The sequence below is a fragment of the Centrocercus urophasianus genome, unplaced genomic scaffold (assembly GCF_019232065.1).
Source record: "Centrocercus urophasianus isolate 14NV4802_14NV808 unplaced genomic scaffold, USGS_Curo_1.0 seq_25, whole genome shotgun sequence".
NCBI lineage: Eukaryota > Metazoa > Chordata > Aves > Galliformes > Phasianidae > Centrocercus > Centrocercus urophasianus.
The window spans coordinates 14993292-15018661 of record NW_024884811.1 but is presented as its reverse complement, the minus strand read 5'-3'; the positions used below and the strand labels follow the sequence as shown (position 1 = coordinate 15018661).

The window sequence follows — 25370 nt, the reverse complement described above, 5'->3', positions numbered from 1 at the left end:
AACGCAGGCCATGCACGTTGAAATAAAGGATAGATCCTGTGTGGTCCATCTCCTGACAGTCTTCTTCAGAGTATAATCCTCTGCCAGTGCCCATGTCTCTGTGGGCTAACTCAGAGGTGCTGTTGCTCCTTACCTCCCACAGCGCCAGTGCAGTGTGTGAGCACACCAAATGAGCAAATCCCAGCCTCACGTGACAAAGCAGACTCCATACAGGAGGCAGAGTTGATAGTGGAGAACATGACCTAACTAGACTATACCCTTTATGTGCCAAAGTCCTTCTTGTCCTTCTTGCATTTGGGTGGTTTGAAGTACTTTAAAACCCAGTTCTGAAGGCATTCACAGAGGATAGAGCGCAATGAAAAAAAATAAAATGCCTGCAGGCAGTTCTAGTAGATTACTGAACTATAAAATTGAGCTACAAGACTGATCTTTGTCTTCCCTCACATACACACTCAGCAGCAATCATCTTTACTTAACAGGTAAAATACTAGCAGCTGATATTCAAATAGGATGTTGAGCTCTGTAAGCACAACTAGCATGTTGTAGAAACCATGTCTTCAATGATCAATTTAACCCAATATGGATTTTTTTTTTTAATTGCTTCTTTATCTTGAAAGCTCTTGTCTTCTCTAATCCCGTAAGGTGATTTTCATCCTTTTTTTGCCCCTGCTATTCTTGAAATCTCTTGAACAATTTGGAGGATATTTGTTGTAGCAGCTGAACTCTTAACGTCTGAAGAAAACAGTCATAAAAATCATGAAGGTGTAATGCCCTGTGAGATTTTCTGGCCTTGGATCCTCAAGGTTCAGCTTCTTGTGCCTCAGCTACACATACATGCTCCTCAGTGTCCTGTTTATCTCTGATGTGTGTCTGCATTCTGTAGTCAGTAGACAATGCAAATCTGGTTACTTGGCCCATCTGGTGTTGGTTTCCAGGACTGACTTTACAGATAGGCTTCCAAACACACCTGAAAGACCATGCTCTCTTTTTTTGGGTAACAGTCTTCACAACAACCAGCTTTTTGAGAGAGAGTCGTGGTGACAAAGAATAGATGCCTTTAGAAATAAATTCTTCTTTTAGGAAGCAGGAATGTGACTGAGAATAAAACCATCATTTACCTTTAGTAACGATGTCTGTGTCAAACTGGTGTGATGCTAACCAGATACATGAGAACCTTACATATTACAAGGAAAGCTAAGCTTCTGCACTGAAAATTCCTACTTTACATTATGCATCTTCAGCTACTAAATTACCTTCCCCCTTCCAGTAGCCAGAAAGACAATAGTTACCTTTGGCCTACCTAATCATTCAGTTCATTTGTTCAGGTATAGGCATTCAGTATATCTGAGATCCTCTGGATTACACCAGCTTGTTTTTGACTATCTTTGCAGGACAAGTGCCTCCCATACCTCTTCCAGACACATGCAGCCCTCTGGGGATGTCTCTAGGACCATAATGCATCTCAGATGGCACCAGATGCCTTAATCTCTCAGAGTGCAAGCAGACAGCTCTTAGTCATATTGTTGCTGGAAGGGTGTCAGACAGACAGCATGCATGTCTGAAACTGGAGCATCTTTGTTTTTCAGAGTACTCATCTCAGAAATTATTATCTTCATTACAATTGTTCTCCTACATAAGCAGTGAAGCATGCCCCACGTATGTGGTGCTGTTTTCTGACAGCCTGGGTATTAGTACTCAGAAATACATGAATTATCTTAGCTGGCAGAAGTCCATACAGTGTCTGAATGCTTTGTTCATGTAAGTCTTGGTGCTCAGATCCTTAGTGTGTATAAATTTTAAAAATGTGGATCTTTATGCTTGCATAACCTGGATTTTTATGCTTGTTTTAAAATAATAACATTCTGATGCTTACTTTAAGTGAAAGGTGAATTCCCAGCATTACTGCAAAATGCAGCTCCCATACTTCATGTTACATTGTTTAGCGACTATTATAGTTCTTCCAAATGGACTGAGACAACAAGTCCCACAGATACAGAGTCCACACAACCTGGGCATTTTTTCTGCTGGGGCTTATCTCATTCTCACACGTAATTGTCTTATTTTTGCTAGAAAAGTGGCTGGATTTGCAGTACTCCTCACTCAGTTCAGCATAAGAAATGGTTGGCTTTGTTTGATAAAATACTCCTCTGAAGGAATGCTGACTGTATCACCTAGAGTGACAGACCTCCCAGACCTCCTTGCAAGTACAGCATGTGGCCTTGACTATCAGCTGTTGCCCACTTACAAAAAAAATACAAAAAATTGCATATTTGTTTTATATTACATTGGTCTGTTTCCAGGGAGGAAAGAGAGGGCAAGTTTCCCCAAAAGTTCTCATGTATTTATAATTTACTTCAGGTTTTTTTTGTTAGTTTGTTTTGGTTTGTTTTGTTTTTGTTTTTTTGTTTTTTGTTTTTTAATAGAAGGAAATGAGTTGCTTTTTGTATAACAGGGACAACAAATACAAATGTGGCCTTTGTAAAGACTTTGGAGACCTGTGGAAAGCAGACCTATAGAAAACATTCTCCATCCAGTATCTCCTAGACACATCGCCATCACTTCCATCAGTGTCTGGATCCAAGGGATTGCTCCTTTCCTGCCCCGAGCCTCAGCAGGCACATTCACTCTCTGTGCAAAACAAACACTTGTGCCAATGCCTTTTTCAGCACGAGTCAGAGCATACAGATGCTCCCATTTGCGAGAAGCTGGGTGCTGATGGCTAGGCCCAGTGGAAAGGATGTACCCAGATTAAGCGGCCACTTCTGTCACGTTTGCCATGGGGACGAGCAGGAGGGTATTTTTAACATAAGGCACTTCCTCTGTCAGTCTGGCAAAGCCCAAGGTCGGTGACCTTCCAGACACAGTGCAAACACCATCTGTTTCCCCAGGAGATTAAAGATATTTAAGTGATGCAGGTGAGGACACTTTGTTTGTTTCTTTGGGACAGTTCATTGCTTTTGTTGTTACTAAACTTGATACGTGAAAACTTTTGTTTTCAAGCAATTGTCCATGACCTTTTTGAAAGATTTGACAGACCAAAAATCCCAACAACCATATAAGTGAAACACCTACAACCTGTGTCTGCAATTTAGAGAGGAAAGAAATAATGTTGTCCCTGTTATACAAAAAGCAACAAAAAGCAAGAGATCCAGCAAACAATACTCCTTGCTTCCCTCTGAGTCACTGGCAGGAATAAAACTCAGATAAAAATGCCCCGATGTATTCTGGATTGAGACCTGTGAGATAGTCTGTGTGAAGATCACTCTGTTACAATTCCATGCAGCCTGCCTTCTTTGGCCAACCTCCTGCCTCTTCTGATTGGTGTACTTATGGTCCTCATTACCTAGTAGGTAAAACAGAAGTTTATGTGGCTTTCTGTTTGTTTTAAAAAATATATCTTTGATATAGCTTAATCCTGATTACTTGGAAAGAGGCTGTCTTAAGTTTAAGACACCCACATGTTTTCTAATTAATTATAAAACAGGATTATAAGATCTGGTACAGAGTCTTAAACAGGCTTCATCTTGTACACTGACACACTGATGTAAAGAAATACAGTGCGTATCTGGAGTTGTTTCTTTTTGGCATTTGCAGTGGATTGCTTTGCTTTATTATCCCTGGTTTGCCATCCATTATGAGGTGAGCTCTCCACCAAATCTATGCACTGCTCTTAAAATATGGGCTAACACAGTGGATTCTGTACAGCAAGTCCTGTTGGATTCTCTGCTTTCTGTTTGCTTTGTAGTTCTGTTACATCCTGTCATGCGTGAGTGTCATGTCACACCCACCTAATACCAAATGTAAGGCCGAGCAGAGCGACCAAGAAGCCAGTGGATGTTTGATAGTGTCTGATCAGTTAGGTGAATATTCATCACCTGTATGCATTCAAACATAGTTAGAAGCAAACTTCTTTGTCTTCACTGTATTGCCAAAACTACTCACACAGTGGCAGGTAAAGTAATGTAGTATGTGTCATCTGAAGCTTAGATGGATCTGTAAGAGTGAGAATGTTAGGCCATTTAAGAGAACTGTGGACATCAGGGCATTTTCTGAACTTACACTTTTCCTGGTGAGGCCAAACTTAAATTTTGAAGGCCTTTGAAGAAGGGCCTCAAAGCAATCCTTTCTGTCAGCCACAATAAGCCATACCTTCTTTGCTCTCTCCAGGATGTAAATGTTATACCAATTCAAATAGCTTAAAAGAAATCATTATCTGGTTTAAAATAGTGTGTACATGTTGTATTCCACATTCCTCTGCTGGAAAAGCATGGAACATATAGTTTTGCCAGATGAAAGAGGCACACCTTATGCTTGGAGAACCGTGTTTAAGTTACCAACTCTCATTGTGCTCTGATGGCTATTGATGTCATTTAGTAATAACTCCACTCAAGAGAGTTACAGTTGTGTGAAACAGTGTGGCATTAAAATCTCGTATAATGCATGTGAGCAAGTCTACATATTGGAATGCAAAACTAGGACCAAATATTTTCCAACAAATGAATATAAAGATACATAATTCTCTGTATCACTTCATCTCTACCATCCTTACTGAAGTCCTTACTGAATGCATTAAGCCAACAGAAAACTTGCTTGAGAAGAGAAAAAATGTGGCAGAATTTAGACTATAGCAGGCATTTGTTTTAAAGTTTATACACTCTAAATTGTAAAACTGAGTTTGTGTATTGCAGTCTGAATACAGATTAGATTTTTTGTGATATGGCTGATCAGTAATGTTTGGTTTTTCTTTTTTTTCCCCAATTAAGTTTTATGACTTCTGTTACTCTTAGATAATTTACGATTTCATCTATTAGAAGATCTAAATTTATTCTGAAATACAAACACTATGAACAGTGTAATTCTAACAGCAAGAAGTAATATTACTGACCTGAATTGAAAGGAAGAGCATTCCAGCGAGCTGCAACTTGGGGCATCTCCTGACAGCTGAGTTACTGGTGGGCTTTGCTTCATTAGTACAATTTCCAGTAAACCACAAGACACTTTTGTAAGTTAGGGAACACTTAAATTCTTTTGTAGAAATACATGTCATAGAAAATTGCTTTTGCCAAAGAATAAGATTCTGATTCATTAATGGATGGATAGAAGAGGAGTAGCCTGCCTTCCTTGCTGGAGTAAAATTATTTGGAGGTGGCAATTAATCTTAGTAACTAATCAGGTGAATACTGGGAATATGAATTTGTGGCCACATTTTGCTAATACTTTTTTTTTTTCCATAATGAATGCAGGATTGGGACCAGTTTGTAAAACGTGCAGCCTATTTCTCCACTTGTTATCCTTTGCCTGTGAAGTTACTGTCACTACAAAAATAATCTGTATTTTGTACAATTTGCCTCTTCTCATTACCAGCCACAAAGCTATCAGTTCTCTGCTTACATGCCTTATTAGAACTCAATGCTGAATAATTCAACTTACAGTTAAATTATACAGTTAAATTGTATTATTTACATATGATTAGATATAAAAGTTTGAGTGGAGTTTGAGCTTATGCATATTTTATTCTGGTCTGTCTTGGTTGGAAATGTGTGTGCCGCATTAACTCTACTCATTTGCTTCTGCTTTTTCTGTGTGTCAGTGTTCCATGTGAACTCCACTGATAAGCAGCTCCCCAGGAGCATGCAGTGGGGTGGCCAGCAAGCCATCCAGGGCATGTGCTTTTATCTGGTTCACACATACTCGATTTCATAGCATTAAACCTGCCGGGCCTTGTTATCTTTCACCTTCGCATCAGGTTGTTCAGAGGTATCAGTGAAGCTCTCACTGCCATTAAGTGGCTCTCTGGCATCTCTGGCCTGCCAGTTCTCCTTCCTGCAGACTCCTGGCCCCACAGGACTTTGTGTCTTTGCCTTTTGTGGTGAGAGGGATCTGCTAGCCTACAGGAAAGTATAGGAAAGTTGAGGCTGCCAAAATAAACCAGGACACGTGGCCAGCCCTTTCAGAGGCTCTGCAAAGCCAGGATTACCTGTGCTGTTCTTAAGTGACCTCAGCAAATTTTGTGGAAAGCTGATGTATAATGTCCATTGTTTCACTGCTTACTATATGTTTTATATTCTTAACCTTATATTCTTAACCCTGAGCTCTTCTGGATATTTGGTTGACAGTGGGGTGAACAAGTGATGGGGTATTTATGAAAAGGAAGGTTTTGATTTAAACGAATATGGCTGTTAAAATGTGGTCACATGCTGAAAAAATGGTTGGAGCCATTTGACTGGAGGAATGATAGATAGAAGTCTGTTTACAGTGGGAGTATGGAGCTTTTCCTGCTTTGTTAAGGAAACCCAGACCATGAAGGTCTTAGCTTGTTTTGTTTTAACTTGGGCGTGTGTCACTTGTGCAGCCTGTCCCATCTTCAGGCTGACACGTTTGTTGCCTGTACAGAATGAACATCTGTGATCTGCTTCTTATTTCACTGTTCTAAGTCAGGGAAGATAACATCTGAGCTGCTTTATGTAAAGAGAAAAAAAGCATATGAACTGAGTACACCAGTTGTGTTTTTTCAGGTTCTGAAGAGCTAGGAAGTGGAAGTTATGGACATCGTTATATCACAGAAACAGTCACTGGTGATGATGATGGATTTGATGTGGATGACTCAGACTATGACATTTACATAGAAGAGGTAAATATCAAGATTCCACTTCGACATTTCTGTTTCCTTTTAAGTCTTAACGTTTTGAAGTGTCTGATCTTATCAGATAGATATAATATGCTCAGATAAAATAGTATAATTTCTTCTTTTTCTTCAGTGAGAATGGATTTGTTACTTCAGATCTGTCTCTTGGAAAGTGTTCATGTCATACCAGTGTCCAAATTAAGTTTTACTAATTTGTGTTTACTTCTTTCCCTTTAGCTCAGACCACTTCCTGCTATCAAAGGAGGCAACAGAAAATTTCTGGTTGAAACTAAGGTCACGCCAGGGTCTAGCTCCAGGCTGCTGTCACGGGTCCTTACAACCACTTCGGAGCCCACCACTTCCACTCTCACCACCACACAACCTTCCACCACGGCCAGGGTTACAACAGCCAGGGCCACAAGAAGGGGCAGCATGTCCTCTGCCCCACGCCTCTTTGATCTTTCCTGCGATGAGACCATCTGTTCTGCAGACAGCTTTTGTGTCAATGACTACGACCGAGGAGGCTCACGTTGCCACTGCAACTTGGGGAAAGGAGGGGAGATGTGCACAGAAGGTACATTTCTATGTGCAGAGCTCCTTGTGCGCCAGTACATAGGTCTGTGCTTCCTCAATGGCTTCCTAATGGGTATCCCTCCAGGGATGGCCAACCAAATGTCTGAGGCTTCTGTGGAGTGGCACATGCAGCAGCAGGGCCTGGCTGTGGCCCAGGTTTTTAGACCACACGGAGGTTGATTTCTAGTTTTGTTTGTCTTAGGCAAGGAGCAGCTGTGTAGTAAAACAAGAGAAGTACATTTATTGAATTATCAGGTTGGGATTAATGGGTGCCTAAGGACAGCAGAAACTTCCATGTTTCTGTTCAGACATCAGTTCCTTTGATTTTTTCTCTTTCCTTAACCATGTTGGAAGAAATTAGTCTTTAATAAAGCTGGGAAAGACAAATGCAGACACCTATAGCTATGTGGGGCATATTAATCCTACCTCCTATATTTGGGAGTGAGAGGCACCTAGTCCTCGCAGTGTCCAGCCGTAGTATCTCCAGCTTTCATTTGAGGCATTCATGCCCCTATGACTCTTGCTCTGCTGAGGCCAAACCTCTCCTTTCTGCCAGCCCTGAGAGGAGCTGATCATGCAGTGAGTCACTTCTGTTGTTTTTTTTCCCCTCTGGAATTATTTGTCTGTTACTTTGATGATCAAGGGCCCAGAAATGCCAGAAACTGTGCAAAGTGAGAGGTGAGGCTATGCACAGGGAGGAGGGAAGAGGTACATACCTGTGTGGTGCTCTTAGGTCTGCCCAGACCCAAAGCTGGCTCGGTTGACCCTCAGTGAGGAAGGTCTGCTTCTCTGCTACACAGCATCCCAAGCATCGCTTCCCAGTCAAGTGTCAAACTCTTGACAGCAGGTGTTTGAAATTGCAACAGATGGTTGCAATTAGTGGTAACTAACAAAAGAAATAAACAAGGAGACTGACGGAGAAATGCTGTCCCTTCTCATGGGATAGTGTCACGACTTACATCTTATTGCTCATGATGTATGTGGGAGGTGCTGAAGATCTGTCCTGTTACTGATAATAGTGCTGTCCCACGTGCTAAGAAGGAACACCAGGGACATGTATTTTTTTCTGCAGGCCCGTTCTGAATATTCCTGATGCACTACATTATGCATCAGCAACATTTGCACTGCGGTATTTTATTTTCTCCTCCCAGTGCATGAGTAGACAGAGCTCATTCTGAAACCAGTCCATTGTGACTCAGCCACAGGGAACAACTGCAGATGTGATTTTTGGCCTTGAACTAGTATGAAAAGTCAAGGATGTGTTTGAACTGTATACAGCTTGTAGTGTTAGTCTGTTAATGTGATTCCAAAACCACCATTTTTCACAAGGGAGTTTTCTGTTCCTTTATACTGGTAAGCAGTAGCATCATCTATCAATATTGCTTTGTACTGAGATTCTCCAAAGAAGACAGTATTTTTAAATAGTATATTAGTCTGAATGAAAACAGACTTTTCTTTACAGTCAGCAGCTGAGTGACTCTTTGGTCCAGTCAGGGCTGTTTGTGATCATGGCATGAGTTAATTCTGACTACTTGGTTGATTCAGGATTATAGCACCAGTTCTGTCCGCCTCAGACTCAGATGTATTTTATTTGTTTGCCTTAATAACAAAGAAGCTGTGAGAGCTGTATCTAGCTCCAAGTACACAAGAAAAATCCACTCAATATTCAAACAGCAAAATGAAATAAGACTCTTCATCCTTCCTACCTTATTAGGCTTACATCTATGGCAAAAATTCAGGCCTAAAACTGCATCTATCCTCTGTGTTTCTTGGGAAAATTAGCTGCAAATGTAGCAGTAAGACATGCCCCTCTTGTTTTCTATGCTGAAGCTGGGATGGTGGTCTGACACAAGATAGTAAATGGCCAGGGCTGATGACACCATCCGATGAATAATATGGAAGGTTACTGCTGCACCCACGGAATGGGAGATGCAGGAACTTTCCTCTCCCCACCCCTCCCTGAGCATTCTCCACTGAGCTGATGGGAGAAAGGCACTTGGGGCTCCTAGCAATCACCCTGGACTTTTCCAGATGCTGGATATGGCAGATATGGAGCAACAGTGAGTAATGCATCATGGATACTGGCTCAGTGTACATTTCCCAATTAGGTTTTTGTAAAACAGAAAATTCATTTGTCGTCTCTGTATTGGGTGGTTTCTTAAATGAAGATAAGTAAATAGATGGATTCTGTTTCCTGAAACAGAGATGAAATTCAGAAAGTTCCACTTTCTGAAGTCAGTGATTTAAGCTGTTCAGCAGTATTTGGCCTAAAGTATCTTGCTCTTTTCCAAGTTCACCAGCCTTCTTGAGAGTAGAGGAATTGTAACAGGTGGTGGAATGATGAGACAGTAGGTTAACTGATTGTTCACTGCTGCTGACTAATGGCTGTCTCTGGAGGAGCTCTACCTTGCCTTTTCCCCTGATGTTACCTACTGCTAAATATGTGTATAAGTTTTTATGTTGGTAGAAAATTGCTAAATCATGTGCTTCTGTCATTACTTTTCAGATATTACTATTCAGTATCCTCAGTTCTATGGCTACTCATATATTACATTTGAACCACTGAAAAACTCCTATCAGACGTTTCAAATTACCCTTGAATTCAGGGTGAGTTTAAGCAATTCTATGTTCTTTTTGGTGCTTTGGATTTTTCACTTATTCTGATGTTCATAGATTCATAGCATCAGAAGATGGTTTAGATTAGAGGACCTTAGGATCATCGAGCTCCAATCCTGTACTGTGTCCTGTATGTGGACAGCAGGATACTAACTTTTCTTCAGTGCAGTTCATAATGCAACTGTGTTGAGCTTATATGTAAGCTTCATCCCTAATGATCTGTCTTCATGTTCAAGGAATGCAAACTACTTGGGTAATCTAGATACAGTGTTCGTGTCCATTATTGTCCAAATTAGGACAGAGCTGATAGGGCTGTCTGAAGAGAAGGCAGCATTTGTAGATGAGCTCTCGTTTACGTCCTGTGCAAGGCAGTCTGGCTACCATCTCAGCCCAGATACAAACCTGTTGTGGAGCGGTAGCGACCTGTTGCCTCGTGTGGTGATCTAACACTTTTCTGGCAGTTTGTCAACTCAAATTGTAGGATGGCTGTGAAAAGCCACGGCTTCTGCTGCTATGCACACATGGATACGGATAAATCTTGCCTGCCCAGGTTATTTGGCTTGAAAAGCATCTGATTCTCTGAGGGTGTGAGGAAGGGTGTGTGTATTCATGTGTGGCAAGTCTCATGTCTCTACACTTAACAGCTGTTGGTAGATCTGATAGTGTCATTCTGTTTATGGAAGAGATATTCTTAAATCATTTAAGCATTAAGACAATGTGTGCTAGGCTCTTCTTAGTCAGGATTCATATGGATCGACCATGTTTTTACAATTTAACTCCTCTTCTGAAGAAAATTCTCCCGGTACTGTGTACAATTATCTGTCATTTTGAGGCTTGGTTATTGATTTTTCATATTGATGCTGTCATTGCAGGCTGAATCAGAAGATGGTTTGCTACTCTATTGTGGGGAAAATGAACATGGCCGTGGTGATTTTATGTCGCTGGCAATCATCCGACGGAGTATCCAGTTCAGGTAAAAGAATGATTTCCAGTAGGCCCATCTTTACTCTAAATCTGATGTAAAGAGAAGAGGACACTGCTACCTCCTGGGACACTTTAAATGACAAATAACTGTCCTGACTTTCTGTCCTATGCAGTGCCCAAAATGGATAGTATTGCTTCACTGTACAGTTCCTACATATTTTCCTCTATAATCTTTAGTCAGTGTGTGAATATGTGCCCTGTTGAACTAATAGTACTCAGACCTCGGTGTAAAAGTACAATGATCAGTTTTCTTAGGGGCAGTGCATACTCAGTGTTTTTGCCTCACAGCAAAAGGAGTTGCAGATCATATAGTACAGTAAAGGATATTAGGCCAGCAAGGTGTCTGGAGCTTTCATTCCATATTCCTTGTTTGGATGGAAGATGCAGTTTTTTTATATGATGAGGGAGAGAGTTTCTTGCATTGCCACTGATATGAAATGTGAGAAGGAGTCTCTCAAGGGTCTTCTCATTTGTAAGACTGACTCCTTAGAAAGTGGGGAAAACCAAAACGGGGCTTGTTAAAGCTCTATTTCTGTTCACCTTCTGCATTGAACAGCAATCAGAGATAATGTGCTGTGCATGGTCAGCTCCACAGAGACTCTGGGGGAGGTCTCCTTGTCAGTGTGCACTGGAAGACTTGAGTTTTGTACAGAGCCCCAGTGTTATTAATACATTGCTACCTTTTGCCAGGCAACTAGCAAAATTTCCAAGATAAATTACTGTGATGTCAGGAACTCTGGTTGTAATACCATGCATCTTGAAAGAACTTCAGCTGTGAAAAAGCTTTGCAATGCACTTGATATAGCTGCAAACTTCAAGACCTTCTCCATGAGGGATAATACAATTTGAAATCTGGAACAAATCATACTTAGACCTCCTGTCTAATTTTCCTGTTGCCTGTTAATATGTGCTGAGGAACAGAGATGTTCCCAGAAGAGAAGGGAATATTCGGAAGTATAAAAATATTCGGTATTTGCTTCTTGAGAAATTGTCACCCTGCCCTCTCTGTCTACAACTACCAGGTATAACTGCGGCACTGGAGTTGCAGTCATAACAAGTGAAAACAAAATCAAACTGGGGAACTGGCACAGTGTCACACTCTTCAGAGATGGGCTGAATGGCTGGCTCAGGATGGATAATGATGCTCCAGTCACAGGAAAGTCTCAGGTAGGTAATCTTGCAGCTTGACCTAGGGCTCTCTCAATATTGCTATGACTTTTTTTCTTGACAGTAGAAATCTGATCAGATTTGAAAGGTCCACTTTCCATCATCAGTTTTGGAGCATTTCATGTGCATCAGGATCAATGCACAAATTACCTTTCTACATGAGTAGTCTAGAATTCATGTAAATAGATATCCCAGTGCTGAATCCCGTCCAGGTTATCCTGCCATGCTCCCTCCTTGCCCTGCACCCTACTCCTGCACTTCTTTCATCTTTCATAACAATCTGCTGTGAGAAATTTGCCAGGTTTTACAGCTGTTGGCTCTGTTGGTTTCTTTTTCAAGTCTCTGCTTTTCCACTTTCTCAACCAGAACAGATTGCTCATATGTATGTTTGTGTGTAGTTATATACAATATACATATGGCCACACAAGATTTGTATAGTAGAGTATAAATAAATGTATACTATTAAGCACCATAATGGAGATAGGCATTCTGCCCTGATTGAAAGTAATACCAACAGTCTCACATGAGACTGCTAGGATAAAATATAATGCAGGAAATTGTCTTGATTTTCTCATCTCTTACCAAATCAGAAAAGAGAAATAAAATAAAGACACAGAGAAAAAAAAAAAAAAAAAAAAAAGACAATTGCAGATTGGTTTGGATGTCTTTCCTCTTCCTTTTAATAAGAACTATTAGCTTGCCATCCCTGGCACTGAAAAAGGGACTTCTAGTATATTATTGCTTTACACTTCCATGTGCAGGCTCTGAAAGAAAGAAAATATCAAGAACTAGAATGATAGGAAGGGATGAAGCTTGTCAGCATAAATGCTGTGTGCTTGGAGCCTAATGGCAAGAACTTCTGTTTCACATAGAGTGCTCATCATCTGAAAATGACAGAGGAGAAGGATTTTAGTGTCATGTGTCACCATGTGTTACCAGTGCTGCAAGGCAACATAAAAGGGAAATGTAATTCAGAGTGAATCGGAGATGTGTCCAATAGAGAGTTATGCTATTGCACAGAATTTTGGTGAGACTGCGTGTGGTTGCCTGTACACAAGACAAGTTGATGGGGAAGAGATGCAAAGAAGGAGGATTGTGGTCCACAGAGTCTATCACCAGAAGAGTTTGATAGTGGACCAACAGTTTTCTAACTGCATATACACCAGAAAAATAGTCAATTGCTCCTGCAGCTCTCCGCCAGAACTTGCAGCTCTGACAATGTTACTGCTCCATTGATTCTTCCTCAGCCCTTCCAAGTTAAAATTACCTGGACTGGTGTCAACAAATGGCAGTCATATCTGATCTGTTCTTTGGAGAGGTTTGAAAGTACCCATAAGAGGTGGAACATGACAGACATGTGCAGGAAAACATCAAAGGCTGTTGGAGCTGGCAATCAGTGGAGGAGAGCAGGAGGATGGTGTGCCCACAGCTCTGCAAAATGCCAACCTATGAAACCCTGTGGATAGACGAACTCTCTGTAACCACAGCCTCCACATGAATTATTTCACTGCTGAAATCCAGATCCATTTGATGTATTTCTGCACTGTACTGTGCAGCATATGCTCATGGACTCAATAACCTTGGCTAACTTAGCCTGGCAAAATGTAGCCCCTGGAAACAGGATTTATTGTCATAAATACCATGGAGGCAGAACAAGACTGAAAAGTCCAGAAAGTGTCTGGGCTAGTGATCAGCTCTCAGGACACACTAGGTAAAATCTAGCCGTGTATAAAAGCAGGAATTTTAAATGTTTTATTCTAGAGGTCACAGATGTTTTGAAACAGCTTTTGAGTAGGAGACAAAATAAATATTTTGATCAATTTATGAAAAGAATTATGACTCAGTTTCCCACATTATAGAGGGTTTAAATTAATGATCAAAAACGTTCCATTTAGGCTTTTTTCATTCCTTCCTATGCATTGCAGTAGTGCAAGGAAACTTGTATGTGTAGATTTCCATAGGTAAGTTGAGATCAAGTAATAAAAGATCGGGAGTAAATTTAGTGCTGGTAAAGTGGGCAGAATCCCCCTGAAGTTTTAGTGGCATCAGATTATGTTTTGTCTTGGTGTTTGCTGTTATCTTTTTTCATTTGATTATTATTCAACTCTCAGCATTTGCTGAGTTCTGTCCAAATGGCAGCACCATATTGATCTGTGTCCCCCAGGGCTGAGTTGAGAAGACAAGCAATGTTGGCAAAAGCAAAGGAAGAAATTGCAGCAAAAGACAGATATCCAGAAAGCTCCATTAGAATACAGTGATTTTCAAACTTCATATTTTGCTTTAAGTAGCTCATGTTATCGTAATGGATGTAGGTGCAAAAAGTAGCATATTTTAAGTGTTTTTCAGTTATAGATGGACCAAGGGAATAAGCAATGAAAAGGACATCAACGAGCAGCCTGTAAATCCACTGGGGCAAATTTTCATTGATTACATACAGTGTAGTTTAAGTTATCCTGTATTTTGTCTGTTCTACATTATGTTGTGTTACTTTTTCCTTTCAGGGCCAATATAGTAAAATTACCTTCCGGACTCCCTTCTATGTTGGCGGTGCCCCCAGTGTGTATTGGCTGGTCAGAGCTGCAGGCACCAACCGTGGATTTCAGGGCTGTGTTCAGTTTCTCAGCATTAATGGGAAAATGATTGATATGAGACCCTGGCCTTTGGGGAAAGCACTCAGTGGTGCTGATGTAGGTAAGTGTAACAGTGTGCAGTCTTTAATCAGTGCTAAACCACTCACCAGTTTTTTGGTTTTTTTTTAGCCTGAAGGAAAATTGAGCAGTCGTATAGGTTTGAGAGTGGGAAGTTCTGATTCTAGTTTTTGGCATGGTATTTCTCTGTGCTTTTATGCATTGCTGTAGCTGGGTCTGTTGTAGGAGGCTTTTACCAAACTGTCCATGTAAATATCAATCAAATATATCCCAAACCCTTGTAGATGTAGCTGTCCAACACAATGGTAAAGCCTACTCCCACAAGCAAGCAGGAAACTCACTGTTTCTGATATAGTTATTTCTGCAGTAGTGTTTTTGCCAGCAGCTTCTAGGCTACCTTTCCATGCCACTGACTGACACAGTCACCAGCAGAAATCAATAGAATGCATACTGAGTTTGTGCAAAGCACTATGGACACAACAAAATGTGTTTTGCCTACAGGCATAATTTCACTTCTCCAAAACAACACAACAATCTTTCAGATCCAAGCAGTGCTTTGGCCATTAAAAGGACTTTTCCCATGAAAACCCATTATTGTTGAGGCAAATAGGCTTTCCTGTTTACCATCCATCGTTTCCAGTTCCAGGATCACACTATCAAGAATACATATATATCAATGCTTTCAATAGCTCTGGTGGGTGGTGTATAACATTATTTCCCCTTCACAGAAGAAAAGATGGAGAAGTAGGGAAGTTAACAAGTCCTGTCTTCTATATATATTTAGTAATCCCTACTTCATCCATGTAATGGACAATCAGAAAACAACAAAATCCTTGCTTTAATGGCATCCTAGTCTGATCAGTTTAAGTGGAAGGGTAACCCCCAGGTCAGAAAGCAAGAGATGAAGGCAGGAAATTGGTCCCATATTGTTGAATGCTCTCTGCCATGCTTCATCCACAAAGTCATCTTTCTTCTCTTCTATAGCTTTGCATTTGGCTTCTCAAGAAGCAAGTGATTAATGAGAAACCTGCCAACAATCACCCTGTATTCTCTAGATAACATGACTGAACTTCTGTGCTACACAGGAGGAGAATACTGCAGCCTAAGAAATAGATAGTAAAAGAATAAGGCTTTGGAAGCAGACAGTAATTTCATGACAGAGTGAGAATCTATGGAATTTATATAGATAGATGAAAGCCCTGCTGAAATTCTCCAAGTCCTGATCTCTATTGCCTCTTGTGATGCAGCTGGTTTCATTCCCATCTAGGAATGCTTCACGTGCTACTGCATTAACAATCAACATCACTGAAAATAAATGCTTGGATCTGCCATGTGTGACTCAAAACTGAGTGATAGGGCCCTACTTTCCTTACATGGCTGCACACTCTTATTTGATACTGTGCCAGGAGAGATTTGCAAGCAATATATGATACATTAAGCTTAAAATAAATAAATTTCAAGTGAACTCTACTGAGGTTTAAGGATGGCTTTTGCTAGCCTGCCTTTTGTTTCTTTTTCTTTAGTACAGTGTATAAGTCATGAATGCTGTGATTTATGGACCACAGCACTAAGGGCAGGCAGGAGAGGGGCCACCCAGCCCCTGTGCAGGACAAGCCACCAGCACATGATGCTGTGAGAGCAGCCTGGCAGTACATACTGTGACTGCTGCAGCTCAAACTGGCTCTCAAACCAGAGAGCCTACAGCTTGTCTGACCACTGCTGCTGCCTTCTTTCTTTTCTGGTACTTAAAAATTCCACTTCGGTCTTTCTGAAAATAGTACCAGCATTGTTAGTACTGCAGATAAAGACGAGCATTGCTTGAATTTTCTAGTTATGTCTCAGACTTGATGAATTTCTAGTTGTCCCGCATCTTGCCTCAGTTTCCCATCCATAAAACCAATCTGGTACTGCTCATTTCTGTTTCCACTGCAAAAAGTGATGACTACATGAGAGTTCTCTCAGACCAGAGAGCTCTTGTAGCCATTGAGAACTTCATCATAGGCCTGGGGAGAACCTTCAGGAAAGGTGCAGGTCATCATTACAAAACATTCTCTGTCGTGTAATAACACTGAGCATCAGAAAGGGAAATGATGGCTAAATGAGCATCACACAGTTGGGTGTGGGGCAGCCATTTTGAAAGATAATCATCTTGTTGCAACAGGAGGAGAATTTGTTCCCTTCCAGTGTGCTTCAGTTATGCTCCTTGGTTGAATCCCTAGACTCTGTCTAGTGAGGGCTGCATTCAGGCCTCAGTGCAATATGACATGGTCCATGTCATATTACCATTGGATAGCATTGTTAGCATTGCCTGAGCACACCTGTGTCATCTCAGGGGTGATATCCCAGAATCACAGAATCACAGAATGGCTAGGGTTGGAAGGGACCTCAAGGATCATGAATCATGAATCTCCAACACTCCTGCCACGTGCAGGGCCACCAACCTCCACATTTAATACTAGACCAGGTTGCCCAGGGTCCCATCCAATCTGGCCTTGAACACCTTCAGGGACGGGGCATCCACAACCTCTCAGGGCAGCCTGTTCCAGCACCTCACCACTCTCTCTATAAGGAACTTCCCCCTGACATCCAACCTAAATCTTCCGTCTCCCAGCTTAAAACCATTTCCCCTTGTCCTGCTGTTATCTACCCTTTCAAAGAATTGATTCCCCTCCTGTCTGTAGGCTCCCTTTAAGTACTGAAAGGCTGCAATGAGGTCACCCCGCAGCCTTCTTTTCTCCAGGCTGAACAAGCCCAGCTCCCTCAGCCTGTTTTCATAGGGGAGGTGCTCCAGCCCCCTGATCATCTTTGTGGCTCTCCTCTGGTCCCTCTTCAACAGCTCCCACAGCTCCCTGTCTTTTTTGTACTGGGACTCCAGACCTGGATACAGTACTGCAGATGGGGCCTCACAAGAGCAGAGTAGAGGGGGACGATCACCTCCCTGTCCCTGCTGGCCACCCCTCTTCTGAAGGAGCCCAGGATACCATTTGCTTTCTGAGCTGCAAGGGCACACTGCTGGCTCATGTTAAGCTTTTCATCTGTCAAGACCCCAGATCCTTCTCTGCAGGGCTGCTCTCAAGCACCGCTCTTTCCAGTCTGTACAGATGCCTGGGATTCCTCCAGCCCAAGTGCAAAACCTTGCACACTGCTGTGTTGAACCTCATCAGGTTCACCCAGGCCCACCTTTCAAGCCTGTTGAGGTCCCTCTGAATGGCATCCCTTCCTTCCACCGTGTCGAACGCACCACTCAGCTTGGTGTCATCAGCAAACTTGATGAGGGTGCACTCGATTCCATCATCGATGTCATTGATAAAGATGTTAAAGAGCACCGGTCCCAAGACAGACCCCTGGGGGACAGTGCTCATTACACCTCCCAGGCTTACAAAGGCACAAACTTACAGTGAACAAAGAAGCACTTACAGTATTTGAAATAAAACAAATCACAGTGTTTCTGAACGATCTATACAGTTTTCAATTAACACTTAAGAGAAAACAAAGATAGGAGTGACGGTGGAAGAAAAGTATTCTGGGGAATTATTGAAAGACTTGACTGTCATGATTTGCTAATGAGGACTTATTTCTGGTAATTTTAAGGTCTAGTATAAAGCCAGTGCTAAAAGCGAGCTACTTTGGCTGAACTATGTATAGTTTTACAACTGGGGGAAGAATCTGGGATGGAGAGCAAATTGTATTGGTTAGTTGCAATGACCAACAATTAAGTAAATCTTTGACAAACTTCTCTGATAAATCATTACTGTGGTGCTGTATTTAGGTGAGTGCAGCAGTGGAATCTGTGACGAGGCATCCTGCATCAACAGCGGTACCTGCACTGCAAGCAAGGCAGACTCGTACATTTGCCTTTGCCCTCTTGGATTTAAAGGTCACCACTGTGAAGAAGGTGAGAGTGTATGGATTGCCTGCATTTCTTTTTGTTATTTAGTATTCAGCGTGCTTTTCCAAATAGTGACATCCAAGGATGTCTTATGTTATTAACTCATAGAAGACAAGTACTCAATATTATTTCATCTTATTAAAAACACACATTGAAATCTTGCCCGACACTCAGTCTAGGGCTACATGCAATCTCTATTTAGTTAGAGATTCTTAAACTTGGCCTCTTATTCAAATTAACTATTTAAATTAACTACAATTAAGCTTCTCAGTCTCCCTTTTCAGTTCCACAGTTACACAATCACCCTAAAGAAATCCACAGTTTTGTTTTAACCAGCATCAGTTTTGTATTCTAAATATAAAGGACCAAATATCAATTTTATGTTGAAATTGCAGAGATTAAAATAACTAGTTACCAAATTAGTGTTTGGAATACAGTTTTTCATGATGCCACGCATTGCTTATTACTTTGAAAAACACTGCAGTAAATGTCTACAGAGATGTATTAATCACAGTAAAGCACAAAATTTTCTAATACATATAGCATCCTTGGGAGAAGGAGAGATAAAGGAGTTAAGTGATTCTGGCTATGATAAAAAATATTTCTGATTTTGATGATGAAATTCCTGAGTTGTTTCCTTTTGTGTTAGCTTTAAGCATAAAATAAAGGGAACTGATACTGGTTGGTAGGTTAGTTATTCCTTACGTTTGAGCCTCAAGTGACCTACTTGTGTATTCTGGATTTCCAGCACTCACCCTGGCCATACCTCAGTTCAATGAATCCTTAAGATCGTTTGCTAGCACACCCTGGCCCTTGGAACCACAGAACTATCTTTCCTTCATGGAGTTTGAGATGACATTTCGTCCAGATTTAGAGACTGGTGTCCTTTTGTACAGCTATGACACAAACAGCAAAGACTTCCTCTCTATCAATATGGTGGCTGGTTACGTGGAGTTCAGATTTGATTGCGGCTCAGGAACGGCTGTCATCAGGTACAATCTCATTTGTCATATTTCCCTTCCAACAATGCCACAGATCATTCCCAGGAGAGGAGTGAGTTGAAAAGAAGAATATCGTATAATGAAGTATGGAAGCCCATATGTTTGTACTGCCTGCTTCTTCTAAGAAGGCACAGAAGCACTACCACTGCACTTACAGGGACAACATCTTACTTTGTTTCAAAGACTTCTCACTGTTTCCACATCATGTCACTGTCTTACTGCAGATGTTATTTTTCTTTCTGTGTGTTATTGCAGAAATTCATTCTTACCTCCATACATTGTGCCACTGGTAATTAGGAGGTTGATAAATGTTCATATATATTTCTAGACGCAGAATTGTACTGCAGCAGTCTTGTGATCATCATCCTCCCTGGTCTCCTGCCTGATTGCAGGCAGTAAGTACTGGGATGGAGATGTCACAACAACATACAACTCCAGGTCCCCTCTTTTGCGTAGTCTTGTTTCTTTGGGGATCTAAGAGTAATACCCAATTTACCTAGCAGTCTCAAAGATTATTGTCTGATTTATATGAGTCACCCAGGCTCCCAGACACTGTCTGAGAATGATTCATCTCATCCTAAAATAATGGCGTAGGACAGGAGCAATGAGATGCCTCAAAAAGGGCTTTTCTTTGTGTGTAAATGCCCAGTCCTTGAATAGTTGTTCCCAGTGTTTGTAGAAAAGGCAGTGAGCTGAACAGAGGCACTCAGTACCTTGGCTGCAGTCCCAGTTTGACCAGACTGACCTAATATATAGAAATAATTTGTGTAAAGCTTATGAAAAACATACACAGTGCCTGCAAGTCTTGTGTATCATGTCTTTTCTGTGGACACTAGGAATTATGGCTGTACTGCAATTAGGAGAAATACGTTGATTTTCCACTGAATGAAGACTAATACATACAAATTCACTCAGATTATAAACACAAAGATGAAATATCATTAGGACTAGTGCAAAATAATGCACAATACCAACAATTCACAGCTGTGGAGATGTAGTTAGTGTTGTCACATAGGGGAGGATTCTAGAGTAATCATAGATAGTCCTGTGCAACCAACAGCTAGCTGCTTGGAGACAAATACAAAAATGCAATTAGAATGCAAAGAGTTTTTAGGAATGAAATAAAGAACAATGCATCTGCAAAAATTCATGATGCACACTGTCTTGAAAACTTCCTGCAGCTGTAGTCACTTAATTTCAAAAGAAATCAGCAGAATTAAAAGAAGAGGAATAGCGTTGATATCCAGGAAAGGTAAAGTAACAATTTCCACAAGTGGAAGATCATTTCAAAGAGACTAATGGAAGTACAATTAGGATTTTGAAACTGTGAATGGAACATGGAGATGAACAAAAAATGATTATTCTGCATTTTTTTATTTGTGCGGGAATTGTGCAGGAGACTGCAAAACAAATAGTAACAAGCATAGAAGACTTTTTTTTCCCAGACAGCACATAAATAAGTTGTGGAAACTAATCGTCACTGCATGTTTCAGATGCCAAAACTATAAATAGGTTCAGAAAAAAAACTTAGACAAATCCAAAGAAAGATCCATTGAGGGAGATCAAACACAATTGTACGGATGCAGCCTTCAACTCAGGAAATTGCTAAATAACATGTTGCCAGAAGCTTGGAGGATACATCAAGGAAAGTATCATTCCAAACTTGCCCTGTTCTTTTATCTGACCAAACTGTCAGAAATATCTTATGTGAAAGACCTTTGCTCGAACCCGAAGTGACTCTTACAATAGCCTTCAATTTCTTTCTGATTACATCTAATTCCTCCTACTGGTAACCACAGTACTTTAAAGGAGATATCATTTTCCCACCAAAGAATACTGTAGTGCTGCAGAACATCTTGGATTAAAGTTCAGCCAAGAGGTATGGGGCTTGTAAAATGTGCTGAGAGCCACAAGCTTGTGCCTAAGGTTGGAAACTGCCCCTTTCTATTGGAAAGCACAAGAGAGAGCAGCACACCAATTAACACTGAGTTGAGTGAAGTAGGAATGAGTCTGGTGTGATTGATGAGTAATGGGGGGAGATTTTTGAGGCTGCCAAGATGAGTGGAAGGTTGCCAGAATTGTTCCACACATTAGAGAAGCTGTTAAACAATAACTTAGATACATTTATTTTCAGTGTATGTTGTGTCAATTGCATGGTCAGGCACTTAGACGAGGAAAGGACAAGTTTGAGGTTGACTGTGCATCATCAGTTTAACAAGTTTATGTTCAAGGAGGCATAGCACTGGTGCATAGAGCAATCCTTTTCAGCCTTTAGATGTGAATCAAAACCCATGAACCCTGGTTCCTCTTACATTCAACTGATTACCTTTTTTGCATGGCATTAACTTCATTTCTGGAGCTGTAACTTCTTGCTCCCTCCCTTCCTGTGCCCAAGCACACAAGCTTCAGGTGGGGTAGTTAATTTTCAGCTCAGGCACTGACTACTTAACTCCAGGTGTCGTAGTGAACTTGCCCTGTCTGATGCACATCAGGTTGCTGTTATCTAGGTATAATTAACCTGTATTCTGCTGCCTACTCCAGTCATATCTTCATGGAACATACCAGTGCTCAGCCCTGTCTCCATTTTACATCCTCTTGTAACATGGGCAACTTGCACCCTGCCATCAGTTATGTCAGTTCTTAAATGAAATATGCATGCCTGTTTATGCAGTACCAGCTTAAAAGTCTGCTTTAGTCTCATTGTAATAATTCTCACCTATCTTTGTCCTACCTTTTATGGGGATACAGTTCTGGTCATCCTATCTCTTCCACATGACCAAGCTGTTAAATATTAGAATATGACTGGAACACAACTACAGTGTATTTGTAATTAAGGATATGGAAAACAGAAGGTATTTCAATGAGGATTTCAGAGGTATTTCAGTCAGGATTTTGCCACAGATAAGCCAAGCTGGAAGAAGCATAGTGTGCATAAGGTGCTCAGGAAGAAGAAGGGCTGCTGAGTGAAGGCAAAACCAAAGCCAGGCAAAACCAGGATGTAAAAATTTGCTGTATCCCATGGCCACATGTTGCAGGATCAATGATTTTATTGTATGGAGTATTTTCTAAGGTCCAGTTTGTCCTGGAAAAAGTAATCATTAGCCCATCAGCACACAAAGAATCAGAAGTTCCAGTACTGGAAAGAAGCACTACCATATTCGTAGCTTTCAAAATCCCCATGAATCCAAGAAATACGAGAGAGCTCCAGAAATGATGCCTCCTATTTTATAATGTTGGTCCAGAGCCGGATCTTGGTGGTATGACAATAGAGGCTGAACCTTCCCAGCAATGTCCTGTTCCGTGTTGCTGTGTGACAGATGGCAGCAGAGGGGCAGTCTGACAAAATGGCATCTGACATGGGAGCATGCATGAAGCAAAGGTGTGTCACTGAATGGCATACACTGATGCTTGCTGTATATTTTTGGGGACCAAACAGTGGGTTCGAGTACAGTGAGGTGATGCACAGTGCATTTGAGCAGTGGTGACAGAGAGGAGATGAAATATATGTAGTGGCACTTATTAGGCATCCAAACCCATTGGTTTCTTATTAAATATTTATATACTAAGGTGATGAAATTCTGTTACCTATTAATTTACCCCAAGTAATTAAACAATAAATGCTACCACACACAAAAAAGAGGAAAAGGCAAATAGCATTGCTCAGTGATATGTGTTTTTTCGGGTTCTCTGAAACAACTGTCAAAGTAATTATTGTTAATATCTTCCAAATAAAGACAGATACAAACTTTGAAGAAATTTGAAGGAGCAATGTAAATGCAATAAAAATATTTCAAATTATACAGAAATAAAAAAGGAAAGGAGCTCGTATTTGCCCATTTTGAAATTGATACTTTTTTTTTTTTTAAATCAGCATTTAAATCAATCTGAAAATTTCATATTTATTTATACTTTCTCATAAAGAAAAAGCTAAAAAGTGCTGAAGTATCCCAAATAACACCATTTCTGATTTTTTCAGCTTGACTGGTGTATGAAACACAGGTGTTATCACTCCTGGGGGAATGGCTGCAAATTATCATTTAGACATAAAATGTTTTAACTTGTATACTAATTGGCAAGTTCTGTAGAACTTCTGAAGGGGAAAACATTTTTGACCATTAAGTACTCTGCTATTCGAATTAGAATTGAACCAATCGATATTCTAAGAACAGTCTTCAGAGACTTGCTTTGAGACTGGAGAATGCTTTACACAACTGGGGATTATTGTTCCTGTCCAGCATTTCATCACATCATTAGGATCATATTTTAGTTACTTCCCCTTAATGTGCAGGCTTCTTGTGTGTGTGTGTGGATTTCACTGGAACAAGATGCATAAATAGAGCTGATAAGCCAGTACAAAGCACTTCTGTTTTAAATGAGAAGGGAGGATGGGGGGCTAAATGAACATTAAATGGGAAATTTTATCTCCAGGCTTATGTCATCATGAAATAAGAATGTGCAACTGAGCCAAAAAATTTCCTTTACACTTTACAAATGATTGAGCATAAGAAGTGATTCGGAGCTGGATGAAGTGAATTCTGATTATTTAGATGTTTCTTTTATAAACAAGAGTAAAGAGATAGTTGTTTGTGGTAGGAACACAATCTTATTTTCTTTAGTGATAAGCCTCAGGCATTATGTTTCTTCCTTGTAGCTAAACGGAAACTTGATGGATTATTATTTTTTTAAGAAAATAATCCGAAGGAAAATTGACTTTCAGCATGGCAGTTATTTGAAAACATTAGAAGGACAAAAGTATAAGACACTTAAATCTTTCTTCCTTTTAAAATAGGAGTGAAGAACCTGTCAGTCTGGGTCAATGGCATGAGCTGCGAGTGTCTCGCACTGCGAAGAATGGTATCCTACAAGTGGACAAACAAAACCCAGTAGAAGGCATGGCAGAGGTGAGCATATGATCTAAGTTCTCATTAATATGTATGTGAGTATATATATGAATACAGCTGTTAGTTTGTAGAATAATCATATCATAAGCCAACAGGCTGCTGTCAAAGCTCTTACAAGCTGACAAAAGTACACTTCAGGGACACATTTCCTTATGTAACATTGTCTTCCCAGTAAGTACAAGAATTCTATAAAGGCAGATGAAACCATGGCCTTGCCTGCTCACACTGTGCAGCTGGACTCAGATTTCTGCGAGTTCATTCAAGTTCTTTAGGTTCATTTCCTGGCACTTAATTGTTCTAGCTGAGTCAGTTGAACCATGAAACTGTACACCATGAGATGCAGTATCTTGAGAAAAGTGAAATGAAAAATCTGTGCACAGAGTCCTGTTTTTATCTCTCTGAATATTGTGCTGGATAGGTAAGTCAAAAGAAAATTGTTTCTTTGTCTTATCCTTGCAAAAGCAACTTTTATGGTATAGTAAGGCCTGCCCCACTCACAGGGGTTCACGTTTTATTCTTTTATCACTGAGAGGTCATAGTGAGTTTTAATAAGGTGAAATCATGCTTGCAAAAAGCCAAGCAGGGTATTTCCCTTGAATGTACGTACAGAGGTAGTTCTTTATTCTAACTACCTGAGACTAGAGTTGCCTTTTACTATAAAATGTCTTTTATAGCTTCCAAATGAAAAATCTGGCCACAAAACCTCATTCTAAATTCTATTAGCAGAAGAATCTACTTTTTTCTCTTTTTCCTTCTTTCTTTCTCTTTTTCCTTCTTTCTTTCTCTCTTTCTTTCTCTCTTTCTTTCTTTCTTTCTTTCTTTCTTTCTTTCTTTCTTTCTTTCTTTCTTTCTTTCTTTCTTTCTTTCTTTCTTTCTTTCTTTCTTTCTTTCTTTCTTTCTTTCTTTCTTTCTTTCTTTCTTTCTTTCTTTCTTTCTTTCTTTCTTTCTTTCTTTCTTTCTTTCTTT

At 40.5% G+C, this 25370-nt stretch overlaps 1 protein-coding gene across 1 annotated transcript in view; it reads left to right on the top strand.

Annotated features, from left to right (window-relative positions):
- EGFLAM (EGF like, fibronectin type III and laminin G domains) overlaps positions 1-25370 on the top strand; it is a 75010-nt gene that overhangs the window by 35459 nt on the left and 14181 nt on the right. Inside the window, exons 8-17 of the mRNA XM_042826003.1 lie at positions 6516-6631; positions 6863-7199; positions 9705-9805; positions 10687-10787; positions 11821-11965; positions 14467-14656; positions 18383-18508; positions 19251-19494; positions 24293-24404; positions 24785-24822. Coding sequence (XP_042681937.1) covers positions 6516-6631; positions 6863-7199; positions 9705-9805; positions 10687-10787; positions 11821-11965; positions 14467-14656; positions 18383-18508; positions 19251-19494; positions 24293-24404; positions 24785-24822 — 1510 coding nt within the window. The remainder of the gene's footprint in view (positions 1-6515; positions 6632-6862; positions 7200-9704; positions 9806-10686; positions 10788-11820; positions 11966-14466; positions 14657-18382; positions 18509-19250; positions 19495-24292; positions 24405-24784; positions 24823-25370) is intronic.